At 37.3% G+C, this 26,577-nt stretch overlaps 1 protein-coding gene across 10 annotated transcripts in view; it reads right to left on the bottom strand.

The window, feature by feature from the left end:
- Positions 1-26,577, bottom strand: part of Nhe2 (Na[+]/H[+] hydrogen exchanger 2) — a 273,598-nt gene that overhangs the window by 24,007 nt on the left and 223,014 nt on the right. For all 10 annotated transcript variants that reach the window (XM_065232881.1, XM_065232880.1, XM_065232878.1 and 7 more), the window contains 2 exons: positions 22,442-22,507; positions 12,768-12,929 (listed from right to left, as the gene is read on the bottom strand). In XM_065232881.1, coding sequence (XP_065088953.1) covers positions 12,768-12,929; positions 22,442-22,507 — 228 coding nt within the window. The remainder of the gene's footprint in view (positions 1-12,767; positions 12,930-22,441; positions 22,508-26,577) is intronic.

Consider the following 26,577-nt stretch of genomic DNA (forward strand, 5'->3'; position numbering starts at 1 on the left):
ACAATTGTTTGAGTTTTTATCAGTTTCTCTTATGCATGACGAACTAGAGCGGGGTAATTTACATTCACTGAAAAACAATGGTGGGTTCTGTTCGCTCTGGTTCATCATGTATAAGTGATACAGATTTGAATTATTCACAAAAGTTATAGCTAATCATAAAACCTACATTTTACGGAATTCTGTTGATGCAATGTACGAAATGAATGTAAATGATTTTCCATGCCTGACCAAGACTAACTTCTAATCAGAAATCACAGAACTTTTTATGGTTATTAACAATCCAGTTGATCGCTGTGTTAGGTCGTTTAATTATCTGAGTGCTGTCTTTGATTTTAACTTGTCCAAGTCTGTGTTTGAAAGAAGAATTGGAAACTTATGTTAATAATCAGTCTATGACATTTTTATGCAATACGAGGCGAAGAATAATATTCAAACCAAAATCAAATATTTGGATATGAATCGGTTGTTTCGTCACTGTATGAAGTTGTGTGGATTCATCCGTACAGTGTAGATTTGTCCGGCAAGCCGGTTTGTTATTTCCTCACACATTGAACGCAAAGAGCAACCTTTAAAGAATCGCTCTGAATCTCAGCAAGGATATCATTCTAGCCCAATTTTATTCATAATTATGAATTTTAGCCCAGAATGAATGAGAAATAAACAACATGCATCTTGAAACATGTTAACCATTTATGAGTTCTTGCGTTGAACAAAAAAGTCATCCGGAGTCTCGAAAAGCGCACCTCACGTCAAATCATTCTCTCGCTGAAGTTCACTCTCCCTCTCTCGAGGAGTTTTTTTTTTTCACTTCTTCAATATTCCTGCGGCCACTAACTCGAGGTGCGGGCTGACTAAACTCGCAAGACAAGAGTGTTTTAAAACCTCCAGTGAGTTTGAGGAGTTTTAGCAAGCCTGTGTTTTTGAATCAGATTTGTTACATGTTGCGTTTTGGTCCTACTGTGTTACCTGACTTGCAACTTCCTCGGGTGTACCCGGAACATGGTGGGATGTTTTTAGTCTCTCTTTATTAGTTTTTGTTTGTCTCGATTAAAGAATTTGCTCTGTTTTACGTTTGGAGGTTCAACAGAGAATGTCCGCTCTGATTTATTTTAGCTCTGGCCTGAGCTTTTATCTTTTCGTGACATACACGCGTGCAGGAGTATGCGTTACTGAAGCTATAATAAAATAACATTCAGCGATCCTGTAGCTATCAGATCTGTAATTTGCCAGTACATTACATCGATGAGTCTCATCGTCGCCCACTGGTCACTAAAGCCGTTCGAACTCCAGACGAATCTAGATTCGACATAGCGTTCATACTGGCGACAACGCTCGTTGCCTCGAGACCCCACCCCCAAGCTCCTATCAAGATCCTATGTACCCTTATAATTTGGGGTAAGCCGCGAGTATTCGGCTCCTACTAGACATACAAATAAGTGATTTTTGTTATAAACAATGAATTATCGGCTCCGTAAAGCTAACGCGATTGAGCCTTCTAAATAAACAAACTTGATAAATGAATGGCCGGATGAGGCCAAGGTGATCCTGAGTACACGGTTTGGCTGACTTTGATCTTGTTTTTTTTAAATTCTGATGGGTTTTTGGTTCTAGTCAGAAACGGGCCGTTTCCTCGGGGGTACCAGGGAAATGCCGGAGGCGGCCAATGTGACCGTGGGCACTCGGTTTGGCTGATACTGATTTTGTTTTTAAAATATGGTGTAATTTGATATGCAACATGATGCGTATTGCTCCTAGTGAGGAACTGGCCACTTTCTCGGGAGTACCCGGAACATGGCAGGATGTGGCCAATGTGGTCCTTGACACTCGGCTTGGGGCTGTCATTGATCTTGTTTTTGAATTCTGATGTAATTTGATGTGTCGCTAGATGGATTATGGTCCTAGTCAGACACTGGCCACTTCCTCGGGGGTACCCGGAACATGACCCAAGTAGCACACATCTGTCACACAAAGTTGCAGCAACTTGATTCTAACTAAAACCGGTTTGTGACAAGTGTGCTATCAGGGGCCGGATGAAGCCAATGTGGTTTTAAGCACTTGGTTTAAGGTTCAGTACCGTTAATACCAGTAAATTACCGGTACCAAATGATTTTGTTAAAATAATGGATGCTATTTGTCAGTTATAGTCCCATAGATTTTCCGATATTATTTTTGAAGTTTTACCTCTCTCTACTCGGGTAGCATCCATGCCTCTCACGCTGAAGGTCACAATCCAAATCTCATCCCCAGACATGTCGCCATTGGACAAAATTAACACTTATTAGTAATAAGTTGTTACTGTAAAAAAATGTGTTCATTATCGTATCTTTAGGCTTATAAATGTGACGCACATTCAATGTATCGTCTACCATGAACGAATTTCAGCAGCAAAATTTCCAGACGCATTATATGCTCTCTCTGACTCTACTGAAGTAGAACGAACCGTACTTAGTTGTTTAAAAAGCACTATGAAATAGTTTCCTTTCAATATTTCAGACAACTTCATGTTAGCTAGCTAAAAGCTGAAAAAAACATCCATTTAGCAGAATTAGAATATCTTAGGCTGGATAAGCTACTGTTCAGCTTAAAATGTTTGTTGGATTTCGTTCATCCATATTCTATAATGACATTTTCACCATGCTACCGTCCTCGATTTTGACTATTTTTTCAGCCTCACACCACAAAAAAATCTATAAAGTGAAACATTTTCAATAACGGAAAGGCTTTCGCCTGCCGTTAAGATTGACAGTATGCTTTCACGGCGTGAGTAGAAAGTCAATGTTGAACACACCGCTTGCTGAGCAGCAAAATGTCGCCAATGTTTCACTTCTTGATCCGTCTATTAATTTATCCGCACTTCCTCATCTGTTCTGTTTTAGTTTGTTTAATCGAGGTTCGAGGAGTTCGTGACATTTAAAAAAAAATATATCAAAATCATAACTCGTGGACAGTGGTACTAAGGAATACATTAAAAGTATTCCAAGAATAAAAAATTGACATCATATTAATAAAATATATTACTCATATTGCAAATGACCAGTACCGAATGTACCGGTAATTTCACATGCGGAATTTCGGTACCAACAAATCACACTGTATGGAATCCAGGGATGCCAGGCGTATTTAAATTAAAAAATCAACAATGAGATCGATGAAATGTCTTCTCATGTCTTCATCGCTGCCGGTGCTACTCCGAAGAGCGGGCACAGTTTTTTTGAATATTTCAGATTTGTAACGTTAACGTCGAGGAACGTTGTAAACAATCAAGGAACTTCAGTCCGCATCGTGCTCTCTTGCCGTGCGGATCTATTTGCTTTTTGCTGAAGGAAGTGTTACTACTACCTAAAGCTACAACAAATTTAAACAGCACTTTTCAGTGCTCAACCTGTAAAAATTTTCTACCTTGTTCAACTCCTCTTATTCCTCTTCGATCCTTGTTTGGACCCTACCCGAGGTAATCCTTCTTGGATATCGATTTGGAAAATTCCTCTTCGATCCTTCAGATTCTTATAGTAATCTGCTTGGAAGTCGATTTGGATAAAAATTTACTGCCCCCATGGCGCCTAAACGCAAAAGAAAGGGGCAAACTTTTGACCCCCCTTCTGATGAAATTAATTTGAGTAATCAATTTGATTTGCTCACGGATGATGAGAATGATCCATCATCCAAGAAAAATTCTAGTAAACTTTCCCGGCTTAATGCCAAGAAGGAAAAGATTCCCCCTATTGTGATAACCACTACCGATTTCCATGCTCTTCGCATGGAACTTTTGAATTTCGTGAAAGTTAAGTTTTCACTACAAATTGGACGTCGGGGTGAATGCCGTGTATTAGCTGAAACCTTGGACGGATTTAAATGTCTTCTCAAGTATCTTACTGAGAAGAAGCACAAATTTTTTACTTACGACACCAAAACTGAACGTGTGTTCAAGGTTGTCATGAAAGGACTGCCCAGTGGTGAATCCCTGGATGAGATCAAAGATGAACTGGCAAAATTACTTGGAGTTGTGCCACTCCAAGTAATCAAAATGAAAATGAAGTCCCGTCCTGGCGATTCGCGCAACGGTATTTCTAATGATTTTTATTTAGTTCACTTCAAGTCTAGTGAACTAAGCAACCTTAAGGCCTTAGAAAAAGCTAGCCTTATGCTCCATGTCCGAGTGAAGTGGGAACACTTCAGGAAGACTGGAGGAAATTTCCAAAACCTCACCCAGTGCCGTAAGTGCCAGGGATGGGGTCACGGAACTAAAAATTGCTACATGCCAGCTAAATGCATGAATTGTGGTGATTCCTCTCACGCAAAGGACGACTGTCCTGTGAAGGAAGATCCTAAGAAATTTAAATGTTCAAATTGTGGTGAAAACCACAAATCTAATTTTTGGGAATGTAAGACTCGCAAAGCGATCCTACAATCTCGTTCTAAGCGACAGGTTGGAAACGCTCCACGTTTCCGACCAGGTACAAATTCCTCTGCTGTTAACAACGGTCAGCGAGGAACAAATTCTACATTCGTACCCGTAGGTACAAATATCTCCCCTGCTTCAAATGTTTCATCTGTACCTACTCCCTTCGCTGCTAAAAATGTTCAGCGAGTTAATGGAGCTACCTATGCTGCTATTGCAGCGGGTAGAAATCAAAATACTAACCAACGTTCTAACGGAAATTTTGACAATTTGGACTTAGGAAGCATTACTGCCCCCAAAATGGAATTTTTACAGAATTCATTAATTGACATGATTTCTGATATGCTTAAATCTAACTCCATGTTTGATGCTATTCAAACTGGAGTAAAATTTGCAAATAATATTGTCATGACTTTAAAATTCAGTAATGGATTTTAAAGCATTAAACATTGTAAATTGGAATGCTCGATCTCTTAAAGATAATGAAGACGAGCTATTTAACTTTTTGCGAGTTCATAACGTGCATATTGCCGTTATAACTGAAACGTTCCTTAAACCTGCCCATAAGGTTAAGAAGGACGCAAATTACTTGATTTATAGAAATGATCGTCTTGATGGACCCTGTGGTGGCGTTGCCATCATTATTCATAGACGAATCAAACATAAAATTCTTTCTTCATTTGAAACCAAAGTTTTTGAAACTTTGGGAGTTTCTGTTGAAACAAAATTTGGACAACTTACGTTTATAGCTGCCTATTTGCCATTCCAATGCGTAGGCCAGCAAAAGAATTTTCTCAAGGGTGACCTCCAGAAACTTACCCGTCATAGGTCTAAATTCTTCATTATTGGTGATTTTAATGCAAAACACCGCTCATGGAATAATGCTCAAAGCAATTCCAATGGTAATATTACTGTGGTGTTTGATGATTGTTCTGCAGGTTATTACACTATTCAATATCCAAACAGCCCAACATGCTTTTCTTCTGCAAGAAATCCCTCCACTATTGATTTGGTCTTAACTGATTCATGTCAACTTTGTAGCCAATTGGTTACCCATGCTGACTTCGGTTCTGATCACCTTCCAGTAACTTTTGAAATATCCCAAGAAATAATTTGTAATCCCAACAGCTCTACTTTCAATTACCATAGAGCTGATTGGGAGCAGTATCGAACATTTATGGAATATAACTTCGATCCAAACATTCCTTTGCAAACCAAAGATGAAATTAATTATGCTCTTGAATCTCTGACTACTTCTATAGTTGAAGCAAGAGCTGCCTCAGTACCAAAATGCGAGGTTAAATTCGATTCAATTATAATAGACGATGATCTTCAACTCTTGATCCGTCTTAAAAATGTCCGTAGGAGACAATATCAAAGAACACGCGATCCTGCCATGAAAGTTATCTGGCGGGATTTGCAAAAACAAATTAAAAAGCGATTCTCTGCCCTGAGGAACAAAACTTTTGAAAATAATATTTCTAAATTAGACCCGAGTTCCAAACCATTTTGGAAACTCACAAAAATTTTGAAAAAACCTCAAAAGCCTATTCCAGCGCTTAAAGAAGGTGGTAAAATTTTGATCACAAATTTGGAAAAAGCTCAGAAACTTGCTAAGCAATTCGAGAGTTCCCATAATTTCAGTTTGGGTCTTACTAGTCCTATTGAGAATCAGGTTGCTCGGGATTTTCTGAATATTTTCTCTCGGGGGACTGATTTGGACGAAGTAAGGTCTATAACTAAAAAGTTTCAAAATATGAAAGCTCCAGGTGATGATGGTATTTTCTATATCCTCATCAAAAAACTCCCAGAGAGTACCTTGTCTTTCCTGGTAAAATTATTTAACAGATGTTTCCATTTGGCATACTTTCCTGATAAATGGAAAAATGCAAAAGTTGTTCCAATTTTGAAGCCGGATAAAAATCCAGCTGAAGCTTCTAGCTACCGTCCAATAAGTTTGCTTTCTTCAATAAGTAAACTTTTTGAAAAGATAATTTTGAATAGAATGATGCTTCACATCAATACGAACTCAATTTTTGCAGATGAGCAGTTTGGATTTCGCCATGGGCATTCAACTACTCATCAACTCTTAAGAGTTAACAATTTAATTCGTTCAAACAAATCTGAAGGCCACTCAACTGGAGTTGCTCTTCTAGACATAGAAAAAGCATTCGACAGTGTTTGGCATGAAGGTTTGATTGCTAAATTGAAAAAGTTTAATTTTCCACTTTATATTATGAAATTAGTTCAAAATTATTTAACTGACAGAACTCTTCAAGTAAATTATCAAAATTCCAAATCTAATCGACTACCTGTTAGGGCAGGAGTTCCTCAGGGTAGCATTCTTGGGCCTATATTGTATAACATTTTCACTTCGGACCTCCCTGATTTGCCTCAGGGTTGCCACAAATCTTTGTTCGCTGATGACACAGGCATTTCCGCTAAAGGAAGAAGTCTTCGTGTTATTTGCAGCAGACTGCAGAAAGGTTTAGATATTTTCTCTTCTTATTTACAAAAATGGAAGATTTCTCCCAACGCTTCCAAAACTCAACTTATAATATTTCCACATAAGCCTAGAGCTTCTTTTTTGAAACCTAGTAGTAGTCACATAGTCACTATGAACGGAGTTCCAATTTCCTGGTCAAACCAAGTGAAATATCTTGGATTAATACTTGACCAAAAATTAACTTTTAAAGATCACATTGAGGGCATTCAAGCCAAATGTAACAAATATATAAAATGTTTGTATCCTCTTATAAACAGGAAATCCAAACTTTGCCTGACGAATAAACTTCTAATATTTAAACAAGTTTTTAGACCGGCCATGCTTTACGCTGTGCCAATATGGTCTAGTTGCTGCACTACCAGGAAAAAAGCACTTCAAAGGATTCAGAATAAAATTCTGAAAATGATTTTGAAGTTGCCTCCCTGGTACAGTACTACCGAAGTACATAGAATTTCGAATGTTGAGACTTTAGCACAAATGTCCAACAAAATAATTAATAATTTCAGGCAAAAATCGTTGCAATCCTCAATTGCAACGATTAATTCCCTTTATACTTAGATAAGATTTAGTTTTAGTTTTTAGTTTTAAGATATCAATTGTTATACTGACATGCAGGTTAAAAAAAACCTGTTTAAAATACTGAATTGCCAAGACATGAACAATGTAAAAACACTTAGATATATATCATAACAATTAAGGCTGGTACGTTACTGCAGTAACTGGAGCACCTAGGTTAAAATGAAATGTAATTTATTTTGAATTTGGAACAAATAAAGAGTTAAAAAAAAAAAAAAAAAAAAAAAGGAACTTCGTAGACCTTCATGAAACTTTAGGAAACTTCGTTTAGTTCAGTGAACTGCGTATAAGTTCAGTTATCTTTCAAGGAGCCCAGAAAGTTTTGTAGAAGTCCAGCTTACTTTGTAGAATTTTGTAGAATTTTAACAAATCTTATAGAAATTCAAATAACTTCCTAGATTTCCATCAACTTTGTAAATATTTAGTGAACGTTATTGAGATTTAATGAATGTCGTAGACATCCGGGATACTTCGTTGAAGTTAAGGGTTTTTTTTTTATAAATTCAGCGAACTTAGAACAACTTTAAGGACTTCATAGATGTTCAGGGTTGGTCGTAATACAGGACATTTCGTAAAAACTCGGGGAACTTTGTAGTGCTTCACAGAGCTTCATATTAGCAAACTTTGTTTAATTTCAGGGAACTGCCCAGATGTACAGCAATATATTCGTAGAAAAGGTTCGGAATCTTTCCAGAAGTTCACAGAAGTTCATTGTTGTTTTACAATATTAGTATAATTAATACTTAAGGAAGTTGGTACATGTTCAGGGAACTTCGAAGAAGCTGATAAGTTATTATAGAAGTTAAGGTCAATTTGTAGATGTTCAGCGCACATTCTATGAGTTATAAAAAACAAGCCCAAAAAACATGCTAGAAATTCAGTAAACATTCTAGGAGCTTAGAAAATTTTCTATAAGCTATGGAAAATCTTATGAGTTCAGGAAACTTCTTGGAAGTTGACAGCATTTTCCAAAATTTTCAGAACTTCCTACAAGTTCATGGAAGTTTATATGAGCACTAATAACTTCCGGTAAGCTCAATGGATTGGAATGAAGGCCAGGGAGCTTCGTTTGAGTTCACGTAATTCAGTTTTTGTTCAAGTAACTTTGTGGAAGTACGTAGAATTTAAGGAATTTTGCGTGGAATTTTACAGAACTTTCTTGATATACACGGATTTTCGATATGATATCAACTAAGTCCGATGGATTTTTTTTCGTGACTTTCAAACTGAAGATCTGCAACTGTTTATAATTTCAAATGTCGAAGCTTTCAGTTCAGTCTTCTGTATATTTTATTCCAGACTTCAGGTTGGCCACGTATTATTCTGATGATCTAAAACTGTTCCTAAAATATAAATGACGTTTCTCAGACATTCTCCCATCATGTGAATTATTTGTTGCTTTATATATTTTACAGTCTTCAGGATATTCCTTCAAGATTGGGCAGGACGTATTTAAGTCAGGACTTTTATCCAGTTGAATAAAAACAATTCAATAATGTCATCTAAATTTTTTTTTCTGTGATTTTCCAAGACTTCAAGTTGATGAAGCTTATTCTGAAGATCTCCAACTGCTCAAAAAACAGCAGGTTTAATGGGAAAGATTTCTGAATATTTTCTAGAGGCTTCAGATTGTTCACTATTTTAAGACATTCTTCCTAGTCGGCAGGTTGATTAGGGACTACTCAAAAGATCTCCAGCTGATTGAAGATATCAGTAAAGTCCACTGGATATTTTTTTTTAATACTTAAGGTTGATCACGTATTATTCTGAAGATCTTCAACTGTTGAAAAATTCAAATAACGAGGCTCAGATATTGCCAGGTTGATCAGGAAGTATTCAAAAAGACTTCAGCTAATTGAAGATTTCAGTAAATTTGTGTGAATTGATCGACCATCAAGTATTATTCTGAAAAAATACATGTTGGTTACATTATTCGTAATCAACATTATCAAGAAGGAGCTTAACATATGCAGTCAAAATCATCCTTCAGAAAAGATAAATCTTCGCATGTCTAGTTAACATTTAAAAAAGCCTTCAGAAGGCTTCTTCAATTTATACATGTCACAAAACATTAAATAGGGGAAATTACGGCTTCGGCATGACAGACTATTTTCGGCAACCCAAATTGAAACACTATTTTCACTGGATTTTCTTACGAAAACGCTTCGCTGAATGCATGCAAACGATTCTTTATGCTTTCATCTTCAATTTGACTATATTTTTACCACTGAGAAAAAGCAATCTAGCAGGGTTTTCTTGAAATAAAACACACGCACTACAAATTGTACCTGATTTCGAGTTGCCGATAATAGAACAGCAGATTTACATGCAGTTCAAATGGAACGGTTGCCGAAGAAAAACTGGTTGCCGACAATACTCGCTCTCACTAGAGAAGATTGGAGCTTTGTAAAAGCGTTTCAAAACAGTTTTTGACAATTCTTTCGACTGAAATTGTTAGAGCAGCTGGCAGCAAAAGATTGTAAACAAACCAATACTGCATATGTGTGCGTTCCATAGAGAAAAAGACTATAGAAAGAAGGTCGCTGCTTAGGTTGCCGAGAATACGTAAATTCCCCTATCTAAAAAATGTCTGCGAGGAAAAAATGACCACAGAATTTCAGGTGCAAATGGTCGAAAGACAAAACGTCGAATAACAAAAGGCCGAAAGGACAAAATGTTGAAAGTACAAAAGGTTAAAGGTACAAAAGTTCAAATGATTAGAAAGGGGACAAAAGGTCGAATGGACAAAAGGCCGAATGATGGGAAGGGGGACAAAAGGTCGAACGGTTCAAAAGGGATAAAAGATCGAATGGTTTCAAACATTACGGGATGAACTAGCTTAGGCTAAAAATCACGATAGTAAAGAAAATAAAATTGTTCAAAAAGGGACAAAAGGTCGATTGACACAAAGAGAGACAAAAGATCAAAATGCCCAAAGAGGAACAATAAGTCGAATGGACTAAACGTTGAATGGTGACAAAAGGTCAAATGATAAGCTAGACATAAGGATGAATGAACAAATCGTAGAATAGTTCAAAGAGGAACAAAAGGTCGAATGACCCAATGAATGTTAATAAAATGTTAATATAATAATGTTTTATGTTTGATGACACTGGGCATTAATACCCCATTATTATTGTTTTCCGTCGTTTCATCTCTTATAACTTCTGGTTGAATCCTTCGGAACATTATTGGAATAACTTTATTATGTTTCAAATTGTTTTTTTTTTGTTACTTCATATGTGAACTTTGTCTTGCTTTTAATCATTCAACCTTTTGTAAATTCTACCTTTTGTCATGTGACCTTTTTTCCGTTCGACTTTTTGTCTACCTTCTCATCATTCGACCTTTTGTCCTTTCGTCCTTTTGTCATTCGACATTTTGTCCATTCGACCTTTCTTCCTTTTGTCATTCGGCATTTCGTCATTCGACATTTTGTCATATGATCGAATTTCAAATGTCTTTAAAATGAAGACATGTCTTCAAATCTGGCATCCCTGATGGGATCTGTAAGTTTTCTAAAGAGCTGAACCTTCTATATTTTAGTACAATAGAATGCTGAAACAAAATTTGTTTTCTATAGTGATGATAACTTGCGAACTAATGCGAATATGGCATACTATTTTCGTATTGTTTGACCTAAAAATATTTAATATGAAAAAAAACCTCTTTGGATTTCTTTTTTTAACCTACTAGCTCAGTTCAACCACTTGGTGATGGAATCGAAAATAAATATTAACCGACCGATGGTAATACAATGTGCTGTGCAAACTTCACACACATTTCCACATTATACAAAATCATACGGCAAACAAGACGATAGGACTGTAAAACAAACCAAAAATCATGCAAAGTTCCAAACGTGGACTCTAACCAGAAAAATAAATCAACAAATCAATCAAAGGACATTTCTGCACGGCTAAAGACAAGTTTACGTAAAAAGGACACACTGTTCACTCCGCATTTGAATCTAACCTCGACGTCTCGACATTCGTGACGCCTTTCGTGACGAACTCATTCCTGGCTTGCAAGCAGCAGTTCTTCAGTGATACGGCGCCGGTATGGATTGTACGGTTTTTATGGTAGAGCAGTAGTTGTAGTAGTAGTAGTAGTAGTAGTGGTAGTAGTAGTAGCAGTAGCGGTAGTAGACACAGTTTCGGGACAGATAAGACATATGATACGAACGAAAAGTGAAGAAAAAGCTTAAGCAAACTCTTCTACAAACTATTAGCCAGTTAATTTTGGATTCGTTGCCATTTTCTTCTTTAAGGATGCGACTTTTTTGTTTGTGAACATGCAATTTCGACTGGAAAAATCATAACTATCTATGGATGACCAAGGTGCTGAGACTGGACGGGACTGAGACGGTGCCTTAATAAATATTCACACGTAGGAGACAATTATTGTTGGTTCTATCATCAAACGGTCCTTCGGTAAGTCTTCTTAGAGTGTATGTTTGAGTGTGTATTTGATAAGTGCGAGTGATTTTTTTTTTCGAACTTAAAATAAATAAAGGTAAACTTTAAACTTAAATTTGATATTGAAAAATGTAAAATTATCGTGGAAGTTGTCATGCAAGAATAGACATTATGAAACACCTATCAAGACAGCAAGAAAGGTAGAACAAGAGATTCCTAGGCACGCCAATAGATGTTACAGACGCAGACCTAATTGCTTGATTGCATTGATTGTGATTTGTGAAGCAGGATGACTCAGGAGAGGAGAAGGAAATGGTTCTTTAGATGCAGTGTGGCTTTAGCTGGCTTTGCTATAAACAATGTTTTTCGGAATTATGGAATCTTTGGATGCAATAATGATATTTTTTAGTAGTAAGTTACAAGAAGAGGTTGTAAAGTATGTGTTTGAAACATCAAACCTGTCAATTTCGCTTTCAGTGGGTCACAATAAGCGATTTTATGAATCATGAGCAACTACTCAGAGTGAGCGCTCACTAATCATTAAATGGCTGATTGCGACTCTATTTAAGTGAAATTGACAGGTTTTATGTGTCAAACACATACTTTACATTCTCTTTTTGTAATTTACAAGTACAAAATATCATTATAGCTTCCAATGATTCCATAATTACGAAAACATTTTTTATAGCAAAGTGAGTAGAAGCAACCCTGTTTAGGTGGGTTGATGTTCCCATTTAATCCCGGAGAGATTTCGTTGAATCTGTTATTTTTTTCCGGTACAATTGTTACCGTAACAGGCGATGTGGTTCGCTCTTCGCCGACGCCGGAAGTTCCGGAAACAGTCCGAGAGCGTGCCACAGGGACTTACCTAAAAATGTTGCACTTGGTGAATTATAAGCTAAATACTCCTTGTTTGAAGCCCACGATGGGAATTCGTTCTGTTTAATAGCACCATTTTCGTCGTCCTCGTCGACACGTTTCCAAGGAAGCACAGCTTCGATGGCGGTGGGCGTTGTGACGCGGTTTTCCCCTGAAACGAAAGAAAATTTATAATTACATAGGGAGATATTAAATATGGTTGTGTGATTTTTATATCTATTTTTCAATATTGTCACAAAGTCAAACCATACAAATAAATTAATGAAATGCAAAGTTCGTACGCAGAACATAAATAAAATCATTTTGTCTGAAAGCTCGCGAAGAAACCAAGGATGAGGAACAGAAAAATGGTCGTATGTTCTGTTGTAAACAAAGTCAATGTTTTCAAATGTCAATTTCTTGAAACTGCTTATTGGTTCACGCACACTAACACCACCATGGTGAAAATATCCCTGATGGTATTAGTTTGCGTGGGCGAGCGAGCAGAATTGACTAATTGACATTTGATGCCTTTGAGTATGAGTATAAGTGTGATAGACCGCGGCTTAGATTCCGTTATTACAAGTTCATCAACAATTGCACAGAGAACCAACATGATGCATGGGACCAGTAATCATTCTTAATGTGTGAAAATTGGTGATCTTAAACTTTAAAATAAGCAATACCAGCGCCAGAGGCGTCCGAATTCTATAAGGAAATGTGTTGGAATATATTATACTCGCTTTGTTGGAAGCCGATGAATCGCCTATCACTACACTGGAATGTTGGATAAAAGGGTTGGGTTCGTTTTGGTAAACGATACGCTGAATTGGAATGATGTGTTTATATGAAGGAGCTAGAAATTGAACCCAGTTCTGCACAGTGCTCAAAATGGTCGCTCTATGGTCACCGAGCCCCTCATATCACAACTGATCACTTATGACGCTATTAAAACCCAGTGAGGGTGACGAAAGATCTGACATATTTCTACATCAGGCAACGAGTGACACGAAGTACACAATCCACTTAAAATCGCTTTCTGCCTTCTTCGCAAGACAATTACTTTGCGAAAGTCGAAATCGATCAACAGGACCGCATTGAGAAAATTCACCAGGTATCTATGCTTATGCTTATAGTATACTTTTTCTGAAACACCACTACTGACCAACATGAGTTCAAGTTAGTTGGCGATACTACTTGCGATGTGAACGAAGGAATCAGAGTAGACTCTAGTCGCACCTAAAGTGTATCTGGAATTACGCAAATGAGCAGCGCACTGGGTGTCAAACACTACACGGAGAACAAATTATAGCGGTCAAAATAACTATATTGTTCAATTGTTTTAGAGATAACCCGAAACTATAGTTGATTTGACTATATATAGAGGGCAACAACTATAGTCCATAGTTGGCTCCTCGGTTGGCTCAACTATATTTTTCAGTAGATGAACAAACGTCAAACTCCAAAATACAACTATGCTTTAGTTGATTCAAGAAAACTATTGTTAGGAAAGCAAAATTTTACAATGTTTATTAAACGAACTGCTCTTCATTATCGACATATCAAGGAGGTTTGTGTTGCTTCTTTATCGATCTCAAAAACACAACTGCAAAATCATAACAAAAGTGACCAAGAACATTCAACTTAAATTTGAACCGTGTTCATCTGCGTGAGAGCCAGCTATCTTATCGCCTGCTCTACGCATCACAAGTTAAAAGTATGTGGATTTATGATGATCACTTGAAACCAAAGTATATAAATAAATTACATTTGGCGGTTGTTATAATTGATCAAAGTTATAGTTGAATTGAGTATAAGATGAACAGTTGAATCTATTAGGTAGATATGATTGAGTTGACGGTCAAATTAATGTTGAAATAACTATAGGTTTCTTTCAAACAACAATATTTTTTCATGTGAAAGAAACTATTAGGATTGTTATCTTAACTTAACGAATTTGTTCTCCGTGTAGGTGCAAAACATATGAACGTCGAGATGATTACATCAGCCGTATTACAACTCAAGTCATCTTTCAAATTAGAACCCGATGATGTTCCGTCAGTATTTCTGAAAAAGCATAGTGCCTGCTAGCTTGCTGGTACCGTTGCATCATCTACTGAGAATATCCAACTGAAAGGTAAGCAAACGGAATGTGGATAATTATCGTGGAATCACATTGTTGAGCGCACACATTTATAAAATTAATTAGTTAAATCCCAATTGTGGATAAAAATAGGTAAAATTTTGGCCGCAAAGATGGCGCAGCGATACATATTTTTTATTCGCTAGGTGGGGGCGACCCCTGCGTAGTGGTTAACATCCATACCTCTCACGCCAAAGTCACGAGTTCAAATCTCACCCCCGGACAAGTCACGAATGACCCAAGTAACACTTTATTATAGTGACTATAATAAAAAAAAAAAAAAAAAAAAAAAAATTAAAAAAAAAAAAATTGCTAGGTAGCGGTTTGCTGTCTTCGGCAAAGTTGTTTTTTTTTAAATTAACGTCGGTCTTTGTTCCGCAATCTAGTGCCAATCACCGACGGACACCGATTGCCATACATTGACGGCAATCAAATGTGCAGGATGGCAGCTTTCACACCTACGTAGGATATCGCACCCATTCAAACACTCATGGGCCGGGACCAACGGCTTTACCCAAGCAACAATTTTTGTTTTATTTAAGTTTTATAGCAGTTGATATAACCAAATTATAAAACCTTCACTGACGACCACATTGCTTTAACAATCTCCTGAGAACCGCAATACAGCCATGTCATGGCCAATTGGCCCAGTTTTAATGCAGTCATTAAAACTTGATATGCGAACTACTTTAGGAGCATAGGATTTATGTCAGTTTTATCACACTCTAGACGTGATTGTTAAAAATGAAAACATAAAACCTCCTCCAGGTCAGAAAGTTTTAACAGCCTTCTAATGACTACCATAAAACTATATTACAACCGCATAAATCGCTCCTGAAGAAGTTGATAAAACATGATACGCAAAACATTTTGACAACTTTGAAGGTTTTAAGTTGGGGTTTTTGGATGATAGTTAATATTGAGAAATATTTTATTGTGGTTTTATTCTTTCGATGTTTGATGTGAAATCATGATCCTTGTCAGTTGGTAATAATGGCTGATATTATTGTACATTGAAAATAAGACGACTTTATTATAATTTTAAACCAATCTGTATATGCTTCACAGCATGCCGTGCAATATTTATGGTGATTATTATACCAAATAGGAGCATAAATTTAGTGCGCCATATGAATACTAAAATATAGGGATATTTTTAATTTGTCTGCATTAGCACCATGCATTAAAGAGTCATTCAAAGATTATCTATTTAGTACAAAACTGTTACTACTGTTGAGCAATAACCAGTCACATGTTATTTAATTATACATAGATGTATGAAAGTGTTTTATTGCCTATCAATTAAAGCGTAATTATTCATACTGTGTGAAATTTGTTCATACGGCGACATTTTTTTTCGTTATAACTTGTTACTCCTTAAAAATACCTCAATATAACATATTCTCCTAGATTGGAATTCTATAGCATAACATAAACCTAATGGTTGTATCTTAGCATTTCGTAGTCCAAATTGAGAGCGTTAAGTTATATTTAAGCTATATAACTAGCTTGCTGGTTTTATTCGTTACAGCGAATCTTTGTTTTGCAACAAAACCATGACCACCTGCAAAAAGTCAACATTCCAAGCGATCCTCCTATTTTCGCTTGTAATCAAGATGTAAGAAATGCTTATTGGATCCACTAAAAGCTTTTTCAAAACAAGGTTTAAAGCCGTGATGTCAATACTGGCCATCTCCAAACGGATTTAGTGAAACTGTCGGCGTTGCTTTAAGAAGGGTTCGTGGATCTTTCGGAAGTGTATCGGAAAGCCGCTTGTTCAATATTTTTAAGAGCTCCTTCACCGCACTGTGCCTTATGTAGGGATCGTATAACTGTAGTTCCTCCAGGAGTTTCATATTGTCGATCGTCTCATCTTCATCGTGTTCAGAAGCACTGAAGGGGTTTTCATTTCATATATCTGAATAGATTTGTTTTTTATAATGACAAAAAATTTCAGAGTATTTTTTGTTGTAGCAGTATATTTCTTATCTGTGAATCTTAGGCCTCTGATAAAGATGATAGTTGTAATGAAGCTTTAATGAAGGTCTAAGACTGCTTCAAGTTTTATATCGGTCATAAAAAGTGTACCATAAAACATAATTGTATGTTTTGTTTTGGTTTTATTCTTCAGTTATAAGTAGTGATGCAGAACCACCTTACAGCTACCGTTAAAACTATGAAGTCTGAGTTTTAATTTAGTAGTCATAAAACAGTTTTATAGACAACTTGGCGGCCTGATTTTATGACAAGCACACAAAACCGTAATACAACCACAGGCTGGAAGGGATGCTATGATAAAACAATGATAAAATAAGAATAAATCTTCCAAGCATTTAGATTGTTACTTGGGTAATTCTCTTCCGAAGGAAGACGTGACCAGTGATTTTTATGCATCAGAAAAATCCCACCGGCCACGGCTGGGATTGAACCCAGACCCACTGGGGTGATAAAGCAGTCACCTTACCACTACACCACCGGCGCCGGCTAATTTGCAAAGTTGTATAACGTAAAATTTTACGAATAGTTGCCCAACACATAAAAGCAGTACATCTTCAAACAACTGAGATATTCGAAGTTTTATAACATTAGCCTGAAATTCACGTTATATTTTGAACGATCGTTCAGAAGAATACTTTTATATTTTTTCTCCATCTGTACTGATCAATCTAATCTTTTTAAGATCAATGTTATTATTTTTACTAAGATGTCATGTTTATCCATAGAATTTAAGAAAATACATGATTTTCTGAATGAATTTTCTAAAAAATGCGCAAGGGAGCGCAAAATGTCATCAATTATTCATAATTTACATCAAATAGACTTTAATTCCGTATATTGAGATATATTTGATGTATTTGGATTTGATTCAAACAATATGTACACCGAAGACAGCAAACCTCTATCTTACGAATTAAAAAAGTTTGTATCGCTGCGCCATCTTTGCAGTAAAAACATAAACTACTTTTATCCACCAAATTGTAGTACTCGGATTTTCAGTATCACACTCTCACATAGTGTACCAATGCAACTGGACGTGGTAATGATTATTTATCCTACACACTACGAAAAACGCATATTTCGGTGTCCTGTGACTGACATATACGACTGACATTCATGACATTATATTACATAATATGCGAATTTCCGCTGAATCAAATGTGATTTTCATCGGCAGACATATGTTTCGGTCTCTGAGCAATTAATTTTACATTAAATGTTTGTTTATGTTCCACTATTCCGCCACGTGTAAAATTAGCTATTTCTAAGAGTGTAGCCACATCAGAATTACCTCAAAGAAGTCACCTGACTACCGCGACTATCGTATGCGGATGATCTTAAAATCTTCTTTTGGATCCGTTCGATTGACGCCAGTCACTTCGTTTAACGTCACCTTTTCTAGCTGGTGAAATTTTAACCGAATGGTGGTTAATCCTGCGAAGTGTTCAGTAATCACTTTTGCTCGGAAGAAAAAACCAATCACATTTGATTATAAACTTCTGGGCACAATAATCGAAAATCAAACGCGTGAGTCATGTGAAAGATCTGGGAGTCATTTTGATGATTAACCACTTCATTCGAGCAGTTAAAATCGATCTTCGAAATAATACAATATTTTGAATACCCAGCGTGAAGTTTACGATTTTCAGACTAGGTTGGAAATGCTATACTAATATCAACATGAAGATTTTAGTGCGATCATTTATTAACTAGAGAAAGCTAGCGGCCTGTGGATTTGAGGAAAAACCTCAAGTCCTCTCATCCATTAATGTATGAGCTAGGTAAAGGTGAAGGAGTGTGTGTTTGACTAGTGCTGTCGCATTAATGGCCCTTCGCTCAATTTCGACTTCTATTCAATTTTCACACTGCCACACTCTAGCGGAACTATCAACCTACCCTCTTCAGAACTTTATCTAGCTAATAAATTATCGCACTAAAAGCATCATGTTGATTTTAGTATATTTCCAACCAACTCTCAATACTTTGAAATTTTTCCTTCCAGAACTGCTTGACAAAGTGGTCCATTCCCAACTTACGGACAAGCAACACATCTCGTACATTGTCAACATTTCGCTTCGCAATTTGTCCGACATCTACTGTCTCAAATCACTTGATGTGGCCTATTCACGGTCTGGAATCCAAACTGCGATAATGGTGCTGAGATAATTAATTCCGTTCAACACCGATTTGCTCTGAGGATTCTACCTTGTTCTTCTCCTCTCCTATTAAAGTCGTTACCAGTTGATCGATTAGAAGCCCCTTCGAACTAGGAGAGGCACTTTAAGGGCTCCGCTCATCGAGGACAATTTTTTTTCAATGAATTTATTTATTAAGGCTCAAACGTTCAAATGCCAGATCCGAAAAATAATTCATAATTTCATAATAAAAATAATATTTATGAGAAACAATATTTATGAGTGCTTCTTTTTTTTCCTCGGAGGCGTACTGAGTACTAATGCTACCGACGCCGAGGACCAACGGCTTTACTTCCATTCCGAAGGCGTGATCAAGGATTGTATGCCTCAGAAAGTCCCGGCGGCGTCGACTGGGATTGAACCCAGACCCTTTGCGGTGAGAGGCAATCACGCTTACCACTACACAGTGACATGAGATGGTGAATGTACAGTTTTACAGCAGGGAATTTTTGAACGGCACGCTTCTCTTTTCCGTATTTTCCCAACTCCAATGCTAGAGCATTATCTGGGACCTCAGGTGGCAAATCATATACTCGCAGACTTTTCTAACTTAAACTTGATGAATAGGGCTTTCTAACACCGACGAACCGACATGTCACAGCAGCATTTCGTTTGTCCACAATTCGATTTGTCAAACGAACGATTCGAACTTTCAAACGGGCGATCAGATCTGTCAAACGATTTGAGAAGCAAACCAAGGCAATATGAATTCTACGTGGGTTCGTTTCCTTACTCATTATACGGCACGATCGGACGAGTAGATGGCGGTAGCGTTTAACGTATTTTAAATATGGCGTCTTGGGCACGAATGTTGCTTGTATGAGCTGTCACGGCGGTTTGTCGGTGTTTCTGCTCCGATATCCGATAACTTGCTTCTAGCGTCTGGGCGAAATTGGCAATTTTGCCCAAGGATGGTCTTGTAGTTCTTTTTAAAACGAACTGTGCTGTTGACCTCAATTCCAGGAATCATCAAATTTTATTTTGCTTCGCCGACCGATTGAGGTGCAGGCTATGAACAAAGCACTTGGGACAATAGCCTCTACTGCCTATATGAACACTTGATCCACGCCGAGAGAACAGCTACTGCTGCCTTTTGTATCGGCAACAGTTGAAAAGACACTGAGCGCAGACACTTTACAGCGCAGAATCTTGGAACGAATGCTCGGTAGCATCGTTATGCTGAGATTTTTACTTTGTCGCACAAACTACAGTATGAACGTTGCATTAATAAGCCTGCACCGAGTGCTTAATCGAGTCTTTGACGAAGTTCATGGTAAAGCTCGAGTGATAGGAAATGTCATTTTAAACTGCACGAAAGATGTGATTAATTCAGATATGTGACATGGTAGCTGAAAATCCCAGTATGCAATGATAGTTGTCTTCAGATTCAGATTCCTTAGAGTTCGTATCACAATACTTTTGGAATGTATGTCAGAATTCCGATAAAGGTTATCTCTGAATTTTCATTGAATTGTTGTCAGAATTCGCTTGGAATTATCATCAGCATTTATTTTACAACTCTCCTTAAAATAATCCTGGACCTCTCCTCACTAACGCATGGAATTCTCTTCGGAATTAGCATGTAATTATACTCATAGCTACCTTGGAGTTCTCCATAGAATTCAACTGAAGTTCTTCTCACAAAGCCCATGGAATTTATTTGAGAAATACTTTGGCCTTCTCCTCGGAATTCCTTAAGAATACATTCCACAAGTTAGTTGTTTTCGGAATACTTTTGGAATTATACCAATTCTCAGAGACATTCTTTTTACAACAATTCCAGTAAGCTCAATTCAGTGTTCGGGAAAAAATCAAAAATTCAAATCTCACGCATCAGTTTATTCACCTACAATCTATAACTCAATATTCACCAATGAGATTTATGGTTCAAAAATTCATTGCTCTATATTTGGTATTCTAAGCGTCTAAGGTTCTAAGCGTTAATTTTTTAATTATTCCATGGAAAACGAAAAAAAAAAACATACAAGTGTGTGCTACCAAGTGACATTTGAGCATTTTCTACACAGCAAAAAAATAGTTTTAATATCACATCAAAGTGAATGCACTTCAATCGTGTTGAAAATATGGTGTAATATTACTTACCAAAAAGGACAAAATTGTTATTAATACAGTGCCACACTGACATCACGCTGCTTTTACTACATTTGTTTATTTTTGTGGCCATTAAAATAACATATAATTTTGGACATGATTGAAGTACATCCTCTTGGTAATATTAAAATTATTTTTTTGCTGTGTACAAGTTTAACATTAAATTATTTTTTTTGCGTAATGAGGATGAGGTTGAATGAGGATCTCAAGCGTGAGTTTTGGTTTGTAGATTCGTACGCGAGTTTTTCCCCCTGGAGAGCTCAATTAATGAGAAATGAGAATGATTTTTCGAACACTGAACTTCATGCACGTTCAAGAGCTTTGACTATTTTCCAAGGCCCAACTATTGATTTATTTTTAAGAAATTTAAAATTACTACAACTATAATATTTCGATTAGTCTTCCCCTTGATCACAGGGACCTCCTTTTGCTCAGTCGGTAAAGGTGCAGCTTTACAGCAAGACCATGCTGAAGGAGGCTGGGTTCAATTCTCTAGGAATTTTTCGAGTTGAACAATTTTTCGACTTCCCTGGGCAAAGAGTCACACGTGTCACACGTGTCACACAATAATAGTAATGTAAAATGATCAAAGAGCACTAAGTTGAAACCCAGTGTAAAGTCAGTGGGGACGCAATAACCAAAAGAGGAGGAACCTACTTGGCTTTATATCGTTCGGCCTAACGGCCTTGTAATGTTTTCATGATTCTGTAAATCATAACATTTCTAAAGTTCTGTCAATTTGTAAAACTTTTCAGATCTCTGACTGCTAAACATTATCTGAATTCTGGAGCTCAGTTACTGCATCTCCTCCTGTCAATCGAATAAATTCCGTGGAAAATTTGCTAGCTAAAAACTCTTTAGCGCCACTTTAGCCACGCCAATGGCGACAAGGGTTGATTTTGACACCCCCTTAAGACCCACTCACACTGCATCTGTTCACTATATGTACGTTGTGGCAAATCTGACAGTTAGATAATAGATTCTGCTGTCACTAACGGATGCAGTGTTCATGGGCCTGTACTGCGACATTGCTGATTAAAGTAATTCAGGGATGAATTATCAAAAGGACAAACAGAGTTTCAAACGTCAATTTGCCTAAACTCTTAGCTCGGGTTAGGGAAATCATCCTCTAAAATATGTCTAAATAACGTCACTAGCATGATGAATACCTACTTCCATGCGATGTTTTCTACCTAGATGTGATAATCACTTTAGTGCATATTTGATTTCACCTACCTTCCGAATCTCGCAATTCCCTCGATAAGCGTTTGTCGGCCTTCGGTTGTTCGGATTTTTCATCCACTGCAAGCAAGAAGAGAAGAGACAAAGAAGCAAACAAATCAGTCAAGCAAAATCGGCATTTCAATCATACGAATCGAAAAATACTATTAGAAAACAACATTTGAACCACATCTATAGCGGAAGCGCCGAAACAACGAACGGATCGAGAAACATATTCGTGAGAAACATTTCTGTGTTTTACCCGATTCATGCATTCAAGGTATAAAATGAACAATAGTGGTGCAACACGTGACGTCACAGACAGGTGAGTTGTGGTCAATAAGGTGTGTGTGTGTATTTGAGGGTTTAAGAATTGCTAAGGCGTAGCCGCGGTGGATTAGTGGGTTGGATTTTTGGATAGAATTCGGCATGGAAGTTGCGATATAGGTTCTAAGAAGATTGCTGGGAGCCTATCGACACTAGTATACAGTATCTTTCCATCTGTAGAAATATGTTTAAAAGGTATTTGGAATAGCACTACATATTCGTTTGGCTCTAATGAGAATTCTATCGTTTGAAATATCTGCAATGAGCTGCTGTGGGTGTTGATTTAATCTATTTGGATATTCTTTAAACAAATTTTGTTAACCTATTCGTGTAAGACATGCAAAAAACTGTGAGTTGGATTTTTCTAACATGGCTAAACTATGGAGCCAATTTAAAACTCTGAAATTAACATAACCAGTAACTAAGTTTGGAACAAACTTCTAAAAAGTCAAATAATAAGGTTCGTTAAGTTGCGGTCGTTCAGTTGCAAAAAAATATATAACACAATAGGAACAAATTGCGCATGAACCAAAGCGTAAAATAACAAAGCTACGGAGCTGCGAGACACGTACCAAAACTCTGATACGATCGATCCCTACGCCAGGGAAGGAACGATTCGGCAGCCGTCGGCAAGAGACGTTCCGGTCGCTCGAGAGACGGCCTAGTCGTGATAGTGGCAGCGTCTCTGCCATGGCTGCTTGCGCCGATGTTAGTATTGGAGGAGGAGGAAGTGAACTTGCTTGAAACGTGCTTGACAATGCGTGCCTTCGTCGGATCGAACCCCGGTAGGCTAGTGATTTGTGCGATCAGTGAGCTATTTTTGCTACTGGTGGCCTCGGCACTGCTCGAGGGGCCACCGTTGGCACCGGGGTCACTTGCATTATTGGTGGATGAACGTAACCGCACGCTAGTGGCCGGTGACTCGGCTGTCGGATCCGGACATGAGGAATGTGTGAGAAGAGTTAAAGAAGGCATCACAGCAAAACGTACCGGGTAGAGGATGAGAAATTTCAGCCCACGAGATTATGGGTGGTGTGTTGGAGTTTAGGAAGGGGGAATGTACGTTCAGTTTCGTTCGAATATTTTTGTATGTTGAGACTAAATTAGTGACATATTATTGGCTACATGATTAACTAATGGTTATCGAACCTAAATGTGAATGAACTGTGATACAAATGAAGTGATGAAATAGAAACAAATTTTACAAATTCAATTGTTTAGTGTTTCTCAATGAAAAGGAATCGTATTTTCATATTAAATTACCCATTGAAGAGTTAATAAGCTGGACTAGAAGACTTCCTAGTTAATTTGTTAGAGCTTAGAATATTGCAATATTTCACAGAGAAAGTTGCGTGCCGTCTTTAATTCATAATAATCACTTTGTGCAGAATATATATCTAGTTTGAGGTGGCTCTGGTGTAGTGTTTAACATCCATACTTCTCATCCCAAAGTCACGAGTTAAAATTACAAGGATGACCCAAAAGTGTTAAAATGAAAAGTGCCTATTATAACAATAACACAAATTATAGAGCTTCACAACCCGTTTTATGTGCAAAAATGACAAAAAAAAAAATGTCGCAAAACAGCCCCCCCCCCTTACATAGAGGGGAGGGGTCTCAAGCCATAATAGGAACCTTTCTTGGCCCTAAAAACCCCAGCATACACATTTTCACGCCGATCGGTTCAGTAGTTTCCGAGTCTATAATGGTCAGACATACAGACAGAAATTAATTTTTATATATACACTAGCTGAGTGTGCCCGGCCTTGCTCGGGATTCAATATTAGCTTGAGTTTACGCACCAATTAAAAAAAGGATGCTATATTTTACATAGCCCCCCCCCTTTATCTAAGGGGCTACCTCTATGACCTCTACATGCCAAATTTGGTTCCATTTGCTTGATTAGTTCTCGAGTTATGCAGAAATTTCTGTTTAGTTTGTATGGGAGCCCCCTCTTACAGAGGAGGGAGGGGTCTCAAACCATCATAAGAACCTTCACCGGCCCCAAAAACCCCTGCATACACATTTTCACGCCGATCGGTTCAGTAGTTTCCGAGTCTATAAGGGTCAGACAGACAGACAGACAGACAGACAGACAGACAGACAGACAGACAGAAATTCATTTATATATATATAGATATATAGAAAGATATGCAGTAGTTCTAGGACACATTCCGAGGGCTGCACAAGCAGTGAATCTCAAAGATAAGCTCAGAGGATTGAAGGTCGAAGTGCCTTAAAAAAGTCTTAATGACTTCTATGAAAAGTTCTTACACGGGCGCTGAGAATAACTAATTGAGTTAAATTTTCCCCATTTTAGCAAAAACCACACGCTAAAAAAGAGGTAACAAATTTGTATACCATTTTTTTTAATTTGTTCTTATCCACTACATCTTTCCAAAAAGCTATCGTGTCTATTGGATAGGTTAAATTTGTAGCCTAAAAATGAGGGGCTATTCATAAACTACGTACACAGCAAAAAATAAATTTTAATATTACATCCAAGAGGATGCACTTCAATTATATCGAAAATCTCATGTAATTTTTATGGCCACAACAGTAAAGAAATGCAGTAAAAGCAACGTAATGTCAGTTCATGCACTGTGTTTATGATAAGTTTGTCCTTTTTGGCAAGTAATATTACACCATATTTTCGACACGATTGAATTGCATCCACTTTGATGTAATATCAAAATTATTTTTTTGCTGTGTAGACAGTTTTTGAGAGGTTTCAGAAACTCTTCCCCTACCCCTACGTAGACGATTGTCCATACCAAATTCTGGAAATTGATTTGTATGCAACGTAGAGACTCGACAACCCGTCCCCCCTCAATGGGTATGCGTGTTTTATGAGCAGCCCCTGAATAACCGTTACCCATCCATGATGAATTTTGGGAGCGAAGGTAACTTCTAAATAAAATAAGCATTCCCCCGCTTTTAACAAAATTAGTGAACTCCGAATAAATTTTGAGTTAGTGCTAACGTCAGTGTCGTTTGTGACAAAATACAGGCAGGGTCCAGAGAACGTAAGACAGGTGCACATAATATTCAGGATGTTGGATTGAAGCACACACCAGTGCACGAAACAGTCAGGTTAAATGAGTCTTTTTAATATGAATATGAACTGCCGTCCGCCTCATCATTCACTGCCTCGTGAGAGTCTGAATTATTGGGACGTTAACGAGTCACTGACAGCTGAGCACTCAGTCAGCACGTTTATTCTTCCGTGATAGTACCCACACTCAGCCTAAGCAGTCAATAATTTTACGCTCTGGCATACATTTCTCCGAACTTGCTTAAACTTTTATTTTTTAAAAACCTTTCCTGGTTGCGTCCTTGAATTTTTTCCCTCTATTCAGAACATAAAACCACTGCTACCAGTAATTTGATCTATTGTAGTATATCCCGTGTCCTTAGTTTAGTGCACGTTTTATGACTCCATCACTATTGATAAGTTACAAAGTATTCGGTTTTGATCAGTCAGCCGTGCGGATCTATTTGCTTTTTACTGAAGGAAGTGTTACTATAACAAATTTATACAGCACTTCTCAATGCTAAATATAACCTGCAAAATGTCTACCTAGTTCGATTCTTATTCTTATTCAATCGTTGTTTGAACCCTAAACGAGGTAATCCTGCTTTGATATCGATTTTTAAAATTCCTCTTCGATCTTTCAGATTCTTATAGTAATCTGCTTGGAAGTCGATTTGGATAAAAAATTTACTGCCGCCATGGCGCTTAAACGCAAAAGAAAAGGGCAATCTCTGGATCCCCCTTCTGATGAAATTTATTTGAGCAATCAATTTGATATGCTCAAGGATGA

This window comes from Ochlerotatus camptorhynchus, unplaced genomic scaffold (genome assembly GCF_037179485.1).
Source record: "Ochlerotatus camptorhynchus isolate MF236.1 unplaced genomic scaffold, CSIRO-AGI_Acam_v1.1 ptg000379l, whole genome shotgun sequence".
NCBI classification, from domain to species: domain Eukaryota; kingdom Metazoa; phylum Arthropoda; class Insecta; order Diptera; family Culicidae; genus Ochlerotatus; species Ochlerotatus camptorhynchus.